The sequence below is a fragment of the Pseudophryne corroboree genome, chromosome 5 (genome assembly GCF_028390025.1).
Source record: "Pseudophryne corroboree isolate aPseCor3 chromosome 5, aPseCor3.hap2, whole genome shotgun sequence".
NCBI lineage: Eukaryota > Metazoa > Chordata > Amphibia > Anura > Myobatrachidae > Pseudophryne > Pseudophryne corroboree.
In genome coordinates this window covers 237,647,458-237,660,064 of record NC_086448.1, presented here as the reverse complement: position 1 = coordinate 237,660,064, position 12,607 = coordinate 237,647,458, and the positions used below count along the sequence as shown (strand labels likewise).

Below are 12,607 nucleotides of genomic sequence, written 5' to 3'. Positions count from 1 at the left end.
ATGGCTGCTAATTGAGCAGCTGACTGCATTTATAAAGATATAGAATAAATATGTATTTTAAAAAAAGTGGGTGCAGGGATTGAGTTGAGTAATTGCTCACTTTTCCCTATTTTCTACAGTGGCCTTAAAATTAGTGGGAGATAAATGATTTCACAAAATTCAGCCATTAAACTTAACATATCTTTGTTTAAAATATGTTTACTTAAATTATTGTCTTTTAAATATTTAACAAAAATAAAATAGATGACACTCTACAGAGCCCGGTGACAATGACTTTATAAAGGCTATAAATAACCTAAAACAAAAATGACTAGAATATCATGAAAATATCAATTGATAAGAAAATTTAAATGAAAAAGGTAACATATCTTCTTCAATTTTTCGGGAAGGAGTAAGGTTTATGAATTTTATTTCTTCCCTTTCATTTTACAATTAACTTTTGTTACTATACTTCTCTTTTTTCCACTTGCTTTTCCTCCTTGTTCTCTTTGCCCCCCTTCCCTCCCTCTCCCTTCTATAAAGTTTTCATTTCAGTTAATTTTGGGGAAAAAAGGACATATTTTATGAATGTATGAAACGTATTTGTTACCAATATGCTGTAATTCTGAGTCTCCATTATTTTGGCATTTTACATACACTTAATCTGTCATTTGCATACATTCATCCACCTTACATGCAAAATAGGATATTATATTAACTATGTACACTTTTTTCTGAATAATAAATTGTTTAATTAATATGCATAAGAATTGTGCATTTATCTTGAAAACCGCAAGCTCTTACCAAAAAAAGACATTTAGTTATAAATATTTTAAATAGTTTAAATACATATTTCATACCAAGAATATAAAAATAGCATTTTTTTCTGATAAATAAATTAAGAGGTTTCATTAAAATGACAAATAACGTGCAACAACTAACCACCATCTACCAACTCTATTTGGTTGATTGTCTAGGAGATGACATGCAGAGATAATTGTCCTTAGGTCTTCTCTGAACTGACAAATAGCCAGCAGGAGTCATAGTTACCTGAAGCAAGCATTGACAGTGCTATTCTTTGCAAATGACAGTCAAGCTCTCACGAAAGAGCTTTTGCTTTGTGTTACAATAAATCCCTACGACATATGTGGTCATGTGTTCTTTTGTATATGACTTCCAGCTGTTCTAACCCTCAGGATATCCAGTCTGTAGCAAAAGTCTAGCTCACAGACCAATAGCTTACATAACCAACAAAGACACACCCACCACCTACCACATCAAGGTAAATATGGAACGGTACTGTGCTTGTTTGGGATTAAATTCCATTTTCCATCATGATTATATTTAAACCAATTTTTAGTGTTTCTTTGTAGTCTCATGCATTTGATAGAGACAATGTTTCTGCTGAATATTTATAATAAGTTATCATTATACATTTATGGCTTTGTCATCTTTATATTCTAGTGTACTTTTAACAATGTCATGAGGGAAATCTTCTGTAGACTGTCCGGACATTCCAGTTGTCCCTTCTATATCCCAAGAACCTGGTAGGTTTTCAAGGCTTAGTGAACTAATGGCTCCTTGGCTGAAGCCTTCCTCAGATCTACTGGGCAGTACAAGTTGCAAAGAAGTATCAGAAGATGAACACATAGATGGAGAAAGTGTTGCAGAAATAGACTGCAGAGGAGTTAATGTAGTGTCTGAATGAGGTGATGTGCTCTTCATATATGGAAAATGCTCTGCCTGAATAACTTGATAATGTGAAGGAGAATATCCAAGGCCTGACGTATAATAGTATTCCCCTTCCAATGCATTTTCTACAGTTGAGCCATTTCTTTGGGGGCTGCTGCCTACACTAGACGGATCCATGTTCCACAGGTCAGATACAACTGTACCTTGGCACAGCTGAGTTGGGCTTCCAACCAATGTCTCATCTTGTCTTTGCATGTAGGGTTGATTTGTTGTCCAAGTCATTCTAGTCTGTAATTGTTCCATAGGGGAACCTATCGTAGTTCCCATTGCATCTAGGACTGTGCCATATGTTGAATAGTATCCAACTGGTCTCTGTGCTGCCAGTAAATTTTCTAAAATATTCATAACAATCTTCATATCTTTGCCGAGCTGGGAAACTTCTTGCGTTAAAGTACTGACCTAGAACAATAAAATAATGATATCATATGAAGATGCGAATATAGTTTACAATCATGTATATATGTATATCAAGGATAGTATTCAGCACATTATTTTTATGAATATTTGCTTCATATATATGAAATCATACACTGGTTACTTGATGAGGTAAAATTATTTTTCCTATGGGACCTTCTGTTCTGTAGTAACTTTCAAATGAAATCGTTTGTGGACATCGGATTTATTTATGTAGCGCCACTATATTATGTAGTGCACTACTATTTCATCACTCACGTCTGACCCATTGAAGATTAGAGTCTAAACTTCCTACTACACTTGGGTCCATTATTGGGTCCATTATTACAGCCGACAGATCTACCAGTATGTTATTTGCGGTGTATACAGTAAAAATTGGAACACCAAGAATGAACCCACACAAACACAGGGGACCATACAAACTCAGCACAGCTAGAGTCCTAGTTAGAAAAATAATAATAATAATGATAATTTTATTTATATAGCGCTTCTTTTCTCCCGAAGTCACTTTGCAGACATAAAAAACATGACAAATTATACACAGGATTTAGAATCACAGCAAGTATAAAAACTGCGAGGTTGCAGCCTACAAATTCTAGGAGTAGGGTCCCAACATAGCTGTCAGGTCCATGTATTTTCCTATCCATGAGTACACCAGGTGAGGAAGCCATGTTGGGTGCACTACAAAGATTACACTGTGGGTGATAAGCCATACAAGGACCCGAGGTACATATTGGGAAAACTGGCACATGTGTATCTGTATAGTACGGTGGTGGTGGGGGGGGGGGGTATCAGTACTCAGAAACCCTAACTGATGGACCAAACCTTTTTTTGTGATGGAGACACCCTTGTCTCCATCTCTGCATCAGCTGTGGCCCACAGAAATGATCCAGAGCTGTCCAGCCACTGCCTGTTCATATCAGCACTTCCGCATCCGGTAGCTTTCGTATCCATACCACCTGACATGGAGTGCTGATGGCTGCACAGGTAGTGGCCGGGCAGAGCACCACACTCACAGTTCAGTTGGGAGAAGGACCTGCACTGCCCAGAAGCCTGGCAGGGTCATGGAGGAGGTGCGCAGCTCCTGTAGAAGTGTAAGTATGCTATATGTGTGTATATGCCCTGTCTTTGTTTGTAGGTATACTGTGTGTATATACTGTATGTATGTATGTATGTATGTATGTATGTGTGTGTGTGTGTGTGTGTGTGTGTTTGTAAGTATGCCTTGTTTGTTTGTTTGTTTGTTTGTTTGTAAGTGTACCGGGTGAATGTATGCTATGTATGTATGTATGTATGTGTGTAAGTATGCTGTGTGTATGTATGCTATGTATGTGTGTGCTAGGTAAATGTGTGTATACCGTGTGTGTGTGTGTGTGTGTGAGTGTAAGTATGGTAGGTGTATGTATGCGATGTATGCTCCTGTTTGTGTATGTATTTATATGTGTATGCTATGTGTATATGCTATGTGTGCTTGTAAGTATGCTATGTTTATGTGTGTGTGTGCATGTGTGTATGTATACAGCATCGGCCCGATACATATGCTCGCTATGAAGGCATTAGAGTGCCGAACAGTGGAGGGCGCCGCTGTGGGATTCGGTGAAACCCAGACCGGACCATTTCCGGAACACTGGACTGGATCAGCTCCACGCAGTGACCACTGCCACTGGGGAGCTGTGTAAGCATGTCCCCATCCAGGCTGTCAGCGCGGAGGGAGAGATCACTGCTGGCTCCCCGTTCGAAGCTGCTGCTGCTCCCACACTGCCAGGAGGCTGTCAGCCATGCACAGTGGTGCTGTCTGTGCACTGCTGTTACATGGAGGAACACTGTGCAGGGCTGACAGCCTCCTACCTACCCCATTGCTGCTACTTTTCAGGCAGAGGGAGGGGGAAGCACTGAGATAACTCTGGCTGCATAAGAGGTGGCAAATGTTTTTAATGCAGCATAAATAAATAATTAATAATAAATGTCCCCTTGCCCACTGAGGTCACTACAGGGAGCTGATCCAGTCTGGCATTCTGGAAACTGGTCTGGTCTGGGCTTCACTGAATCCCCGCCACTGCTGACAGTGAGTGAGTCACTGTCACTCTCTGTACAGTGCCGCAACTTCCTGCCCTGTATACAGGCTATTTTCATGCCCTCTCTAGCCGGGCCACCTGGCTCACACTGCTGGCCAGGCTGCAATTACTGCTATCACAGCAGGCACCATGTCCAGAAGTCAGAGAAGGTCAGAGCCACCATGTCAGAAAAGGTCTCTCTTGCCCCCCTTCTGTCTCTCTCTCCTCTCTCTCTTATCCACCATTCACTCTCACCCACCCTTCTCTCTCTCTCTCTCTCTCTCTCTCCCCTCTCTCATCTCCCCTCTCCACCCCCTAGTGGTCTTATCAATAGTTATGGCATCTATAAATAAGTGTAGTTTTTCCAGTCAGTGGCAGTTCTAGGGGTGGGCAACGTGTAATGTGTATAAGGGGCTATAACATGGCATTATGTGTAAAAGAAGATCTACTGTAGTGTAACATGTAAGCTAACGGACACTAATGTGCTGTGTAATGTGACTAATGGATGCTACTGTGCTGTGTAATCTGACTAATGGACACTACTGTGCTGTGTAATGTGACTGACAGATGCTACTGTGCTGTGTAATGTGACTGACAGATGCTACTGTGCTGTGTAATGTGACTAATGGATGCTACTATGCTGTGTAATGTGACTAACGGATGCTACTGTGCTGTGTAATGTGACTGACACGCTACTGTGCAGTGTAATGTGACTAGTGGACGCTACTGTGTGGTGTAATGTGAGTAACTGACGCTACTGTGAGGTATAATGTGAATTGTTACTATTCTTTGTCCACGCCTCTTCCTCATGAAACCATGCCCCTATATATTCCACTAAGGGGTGCCAAAATGTATTTGTTCTTTTATATATATATATACACGCACGCACGCACGCACACACACACACACACACACACACACACACACACACACACACACACACACACATAAGCGGAAACCCCTCCCTGAAAGGCCTGCAGCAGCCACTTCCCTGTATGGAGAACTTGCACACAGGTATAGCAAACAATGGGGTGGAACTACGCAGACATAGCAAATGGTCAGATGGAAGTACGTGGTAAGAAAAACATGGTACAAACCAGGGAAAACTATATGTGGGCAGTGATAGGAAAGTGTTGAACAGGGGGATGGGTGGTAGTTCCTACTGTAAAGTATCAGTGAAAACTACTGAAACATTGTGTTGCACAATGGGTGGATGCAGCTGTACACAAAGAGCAAACAAAATATTTGATAAGCTGCTTTTCCATAAAACTGTGGTAACTGCGATATATTAAATATCCTAGTAATAAACTATAAAGAAGATGCATATAGATTTATATTAATTATTATTATATTTCTTAACATTTATTTATGTAACACTAGCATATTCCATTACGCTTCACAATTGGGAACAAAGCAGTATTAGAGACTGGAGGGGAGATGTATCAAACATTTGACACAGATACAGTGAAGTTGCCTATAACAACCAATCAATCAGCTTCTAGCTATCATTTATATAGCACAGGCTATAAAATGACAGTAAGAAGCTTATTGGTGACCATGGTATCAAACTCTTTTGAAGGTTTGATACTGTACATCTCCACCTGGCTAATAAACAGACAGGTGAGAGGGTCATGCTCATAAGCTTGCAATCCATAGGGAAATAAGGATTTGATAAATTAGGATAAGTGATACATGTTGCAAATTGGTCTAGGCAGATTGCAATGGTTCTTGGTGGGCTATATGATAGTCACAGAGTAGTGTCGCCCTGGGGTCAGAACATTGTGGCAGTGTAGAGCGATATCATCTGTTAATTTATGCGTGGACTGTATTGAGGGCAGGTATGGAGATTATGTGAAAGTATTAATATTATACATTCTGAGTATGACATCACCCGACTAAATGGTTTTAAACTATACCTAGATTATCAGCCTTACCATTCAATGAAACTTACATTAAGCAAGGGTTTCAATTTATTTTTTAATTATGTAACTGTTTGAGGTAACTTTAATGCCAATAGTTGGATGAAAATAAATAGAGCTATTTGTAAAGAATGATGTTACTCTGTCATGGCAGTATTTCCTCATTATAAAAATAAACTCAGCTGTCAGATTCACAGATAATGTGACAGGTACATTATTTACTGACATTCAAAGTTACAAATGTCACCAATTAGTCTGTATAATATAATTGCTTAGTTGATCTGATTTTGATACACATTTGACAGTTGAATAAACTGAACTGATGTTGGCTTGTAAGAAATGTTTTAACTACAGTTTTAGTGGTCATTAAAATTGCAGTAAGGATTTTAGTTTAATAATATGATGATATGAACCATTTATACAGTGCATATAGATTCCAGTGCTGTGTTTCTAGCATAACAGCTGCTTCTATAAGGGGGTACTGACGGGAGAGATGTGTGCTGAGTGATCTTAACACAGACCGCTCAGCACAGCGCGATGTGCTGAGCGAGGGGGGAGGACGGGGGGGCCGCTCACTTCACACAGCAGTGAAGTGAGCAACCCGCTCAATCTAGCACCAGCGATAGCGATGCGCAGGGCCGCGCATCGCTATAGCTGGGGGCATACACACGGCAGATCCGTGCTTAAAATCTAAGCAATCTAGTCAGATTGCTTCGATTTTAAACACGGATCTCTCCATGTGTACCCCCCTTTTCTGTGGCTCTATTATCCCTCCTAAAGCACAATCAAGGCTTTTAATGGAATTGTGTAGGCCTTGAATCACGGACACTGATACATACCATTATTCCTGTATGACATTGTGGTGTCGACAGTATGAATGTCAACATTGTAATTGCCAACATTTTGACTACATCCCATCACAGGGTGCATAACCAAGTTTAAGTCACCAATATTAATTACATATGTTTATAGGAACTGTACAATAAATGGCATTGCTTATTAAGTAGGAATGTAATGTCTGGTGGAAGGACATAGGGGTATCTTTATTACAATCCTCAATTTTAACGCAGATGTAATAAATATTTTTTGCCTAAATCCACAATGTATAAATAAATATTTTCACATGAATTTATCAATATGCTCTTGCCAGCAGAGGGGGTCCGATACTATATGATAACACCATCTGCAGATGGCGTTAGCTACTGGGGACAAGCTCCAGAATGCTTCTCATTCTGGAGCTTGGTAAATCCAACTTTATAGCAGCCCCCAAAGAAATGGTAGCTGCTCTGCAGTCAGAAATGAAGGGGCCGCAGCAGATATTGGAGATCAACTGTGCTTCCTCCATGGTAAATCCCAGGAATCCTTAATATTTGTGGGTACTCCCAAGTGACATCCAGCAAGTATTAATTGATAAATTTGCCCCATAATGCCCAAGACACAGAGAGGGCATTGTATTTATTCTCACCAATGTAAAAATCTAATTAATAAAAAACAATGTTCTGCACATCCCAGCACACAGACTTCCGTATGGTTATAGACACACCTCTTAAATGTGAAGTATGGAAAGAATAACAGGATCAGTTAGATTTTTAACCATGATTATCCTAGTGACAGGAAATGTCATGGAAAATACCTTTAATGTTACAGAATTCATGAGACTATTTGCAGAGAATGATAACTTTCCACAAGTCTGACGGCAAACAGTGCACCAACAGCACTGCCCATAATCACTTCAGACCTGGACAACACTGGGTTGTTCCAGGTGGCTCAGACACAGCCCAGACAATGAGGCAGTGTGAGATTATAGATCATGCAACTGCATAACATCCTGCCCTCACAGTGCTCTGCATGCCATGACTTAGTGTCACTGACTGAGGCTACAGTGCTGATTCTGGTGCCGTCAAGGGAGGAACTGTCACTGAGGCAACTAGAGTGTGTTCTAGTTTATTTTTTACAGTTTTTTTTATCAGGGTCAGTGTGTTTTTTTTCCTGGGGGGTGGGGGGTGGTGATGCGTGTGTGCATTTTTCCCTGTGGTGGCTAATGTGTGTGTTTTTTCCTGCAGTGGCTAATATGTGTGTGTGTTTTTAATTAAAAAAAAATAATAATAATAATAAAAGTATTAATTTTTGGATATAGTTGAGGAAGGGGAGGCAATGGGTGCTAGTAGACCTGGGGCCACACATGAGTAAAGAAATTTAGATTGGGTATGCCATAGCAAGGAGACATTAGATATTATTTGCTAGCCATTAGGATAATTATATTTTCTAGTGATAATATAGAAACTCACTCACTGCATGTATTTTCCCTTTGAGCTACACGCAGCAGTCAGCTACATGTTACACACTCTTTTAAATACAATACCAGTTCCTGTATACTGCAGAATGTATTAAAGTAGTAAAATAAAATAGAAATGTAGTATCAAATTATACACTACTCTTATTATCTGGGATGTTCACTATATGATTTTTTTTTTAAAGAAAGGAAGCTTGTTAAGGTCACCTTATGATTTATTTATGTGCTAAGTACATTGAAACCATTCATATGATGCTAAAATATAATGTACGTGAATGTAAATTGTAACAAGAATTCCAAATTAAGGAGTTTAAGTGGTATATTTTCTAGAGATGAGCGGGTTCGGTTTCTCTGAAACCGAACCCGCACGAACTTCATGTTTTTTTAACGGGTCCGAGCAGACTCGGATCCTCCCGCCTTGCTCGGTTAACCCGAGCGCGCCCGAACGTCATCATGACGCTGTCGGATTCTCTCGAGACTCGGATTCTATATAAGGAGCCGCGCGTCGCCGCCATTTTCACACGTGCATTGAGATTGATAGGGAGAGGACGTGGCTGGCGTCCTCTCCATTAGAAATTAGATTAGAAGAGAGAGAGAGATTGTGCAGAGTCAGACAGAGTTTACCACAGTGACCAGTGCAGTTGTTGTTAGTTAACTTTTATTTATTTTAATATAATATATCCGTTCTCTGCTATATCCGTTCTCTGCCTGAAAAAAAACGATACACAGCAGCAGCCAGTCACACAGTGTGACTCAGTCTGTGTGCACTCAGCTCAGCCCAGTGTGCTGCACATCAATGTATAAAAGGCAAAGCTTATAATAATTGTGGGGGAGACTGGGGAGCACTGCAGGTTGTTATAGCAGGAGCCCCCAGGAGTACATAATATTATATTAATTTAAAATTAAACAGTGCACACTTTTGCTGCAGGAGTGCCACTGCCAGTGTGACTAGTGGTGACCAGTGCCTGACCACCAGTATAGTAGTATATTGTTGTATGTATTGTATACTATCTCTTTATCAACCAGTCTATATTAGCAGCAGACACAGTACAGTGCGGTAGTTCACGGCTGTGGCTACCTCTGTGTCGGCAGTCGGAACTCGGCAGGCAGTCCGTCCATCCATAATTGTATTACAATATATACCACCTAACCGTGGTATTTTTTTTTCTTTCTTTATACCGTCGTCATAGTGTCATACTAGTTGTTACGAGTATACTACTATCTCTTTATCAACCAGTGTACAGTGCGGTAGTTCACGGCTGTGGCTACCTCTGTGTCGGCAGTCGGCAGGCAGTCCGTCCATCCATAATTGTATTATTATTATAATATATACCACCTAACCGTGGTTTTTTTTTCATTCTTTATACCGTCATAGTGTCATACTAGTTGTTACGAGTATACTACTATCTCTTTATCAACCAGTGTACAGTGCGGTAGTTCACGGCTGTGGCTACCTCTGTGTCGGCAGTCGGCAGGCAGTCCGTCCATCCATAATTGTATTATTATTATAATATATACCACCTAACCGTGGTTTTTTTTTCATTCTTTATACCGTCGTCATAGTGTCATACTAGTTGTTACGAGTATACTACTATCTCTTTATCAACCAGTGTACAGTGCGGTAGTTCACGGCTGTGGCTACCTCTGTGTCGGCAGTCGGCAGGCAGTCCGTCCATCCATAATTGTATTATTATTATAATATATACCACCTAACCGTGGTTTTTTTTTCATTCTTTATACCGTCGTCATAGTGTCATACTAGTTGTTACGAGTATACTACTATCTCTTTATCAACCAGTGTACAGTGCGGTAGTTCACGGCTGTGGCTACCTCTGTGTCGGCACTCGGCAGGCAGTCCGTCCATCCATAATTGTATTATTATTATAATATATACCACCTAACTGTGGTATTTTTTTTTCTTTCTTTATACCGTCGTCATAGTGTCATACTAGTTGTTACGAGTATACTACTATCTCTTTATCAACCAGTGTACAGTGCGGTAGTTCACGGCTGTGGCTACCTCTGTGTCGGCAGTCGGCAGGCAGTCCGTCCATCCATAATTGTATTATTATTATAATATATACCACCTAACTGTGGTATTTTTTTTTCTTTCTTTATACCGTCGTCATAGTGTCATACTAGTTGTTACGAGTATACTACTATCTCTTTATCAACCAGTGTACAGTGCGGTAGTTCACGGCTGTGGCTACCTCTGTGTCGGCAGTCGGCAGGCAGTCCGTCCATCCATAATTGTATTATTATTATAATATATACCACCTAACCGTGGTTTTTTTTTTCATTCTTTATACCGTCGTCATAGTGTCATACTAGTTGTTACGAGTATACTACTATCTCTTTATCAACCAGTGTACAGTGCGGTAGTTCACGGCTGTGGCTACCTCTGTGTCGGCAGTCGGCAGGCAGTCCGTCCATCCATAATTGTATTATTATTATAATATATACCACCTAACTGTGGTATTTTTTTTTCTTTCTTTATACCGTCGTCATAGTGTCATACTAGTTGTTACGAGTATACTACTATCTCTTTATCAACCAGTGTACAGTGCGGTAGTTCACGGCTGTGGCTACCTCTGTGTCGGCAGTCGGCAGGCAGTCCGTCCATCCATAATTGTATTATTATTATAATATATACCACCTAACCGTGGTATTTTTTTTTCTTTCTTTATACCGTCGTCATAGTGTCATACTAGTTGTTACGAGTATACTACTATCTCTTTATCAACCAGTGTACAGTGCGGTAGTTCACGGCTGTGGCTACCTCTGTGTCGGCACTCGGCAGGCAGTCCGTCCATCCATAATTGTATTATTATTATAATATATACCACCTAACCGTGGTTTTTTTTTCATTCTTTATACCGTCGTCATAGTGTCATACTAGTTGTTACGAGTATACTACTATCTCTTTATCAACCAGTGTACAGTGCGGTAGTTCACGGCTGTGGCTACCTCTGTGTCGGCAGTCGGCAGGCAGTCCGTCCATCCATAATTGTATTATTATTATAATATATACCACCTAACTGTGGTATTTTTTTTTCTTTCTTTATACCGTCGTCATAGTGTCATACTAGTTGTTACGAGTATACTACTATCTCTTTATCAACCAGTGTACAGTGCGGTAGTTCACGGCTGTGGCTACCTCTGTGTCGGCAGTCGGCAGGCAGTCCGTCCATCCATAATTGTATTATTATTATAATATATACCACCTAACCGTGGTTTTTTTATACCACCTAACCGTGGCAGTCCGTCCATAATTGTATACTAGTATCCAATCCATCCATCTCCATTGTTTACCTGAGGTGCCTTTTAGTTCTGCCTATAAAATATGGAGAACAAAAAAGTTGAGGTTCCAAAATTAGGGAAAGATCAAGATCCACTTCCACCTCGTGCTGAAGCTGCTGCCACTAGTCATGGCCGAGACGATGAAATGCCAGCAACGTCGTCTGCCAAGGCCGATGCCCAATGTCATAGTACAGAGCATGTCAAATCCAAAACACCAAATATCAGAAAAAAAAGGACTCCAAAACCTAAAATAAAATTGTCGGAGGAGAAGCGTAAACTTGCCAATATGCCATTTACCACACGGAGTGGCAAGGAACGGCTGAGGCCCTGGCCTATGTTCATGGCTAGTGGTTCAGCTTCACATGAGGATGGAAGCACTCAGCCTCTCGCTAGAAAACTGAAAAGACTCAAGCTGGCAAAAGCACCGCAAAGAACTGTGCGTTCTTTGAAATCCCAAATCCACAAGGAGAGTCCAATTGTGTCGTTTGCGATGCCTGACCTTTCCAACACTGGACGTGAAGAGCATGCGCCTTCCACTATTTGCATGCCCCCTGCAAGTGCTGGAAGGAGCACCCGCAGTCCAGTTCCTGATAGTCAGATTGAAGATGTCAGTGTTGAAGTACACCAGGATGAGGAGGATATGGGTGTTGCTGGCGCTGGGGAGGAAATTGACCAGGAGGATTCTGATGGTGAGGTGGTTTGTTTAAGTCAGGCACCCGGGGAGACACCTGTTGTCCGTGGGAGGAATATGGCCGTTGACATGCCAGGTGAAAATACCAAAAAAATCAGCTCTTCGGTGTGGAGGTATTTCACCAGAAATGCGGACAACAGGTGTCAAGCCGTGTGTTCCCTTTGTCAAGCTGTAATAAGTAGGGGTAAGGACGTTAACCACCTCG

General features: G+C 40.9%; 1 protein-coding gene across 3 annotated transcripts in view; it reads right to left on the bottom strand.

The window, feature by feature from the left end:
* Positions 1-870: 870 nt before the first annotated feature.
* KCNH8 (potassium voltage-gated channel subfamily H member 8) overlaps positions 871-12,607 on the bottom strand; it is a 667,193-nt gene continuing 655,456 nt past the window's right edge. For all 3 annotated transcript variants that reach the window (XM_063922193.1, XM_063922191.1, XM_063922192.1), the window contains one exon: positions 871-2,130. In XM_063922193.1, the coding sequence (XP_063778263.1) occupies positions 1,408-2,130 (723 nt within the window). In that variant the 3' untranslated portion in view covers positions 871-1,407. The remainder of the gene's footprint in view (positions 2,131-12,607) is intronic.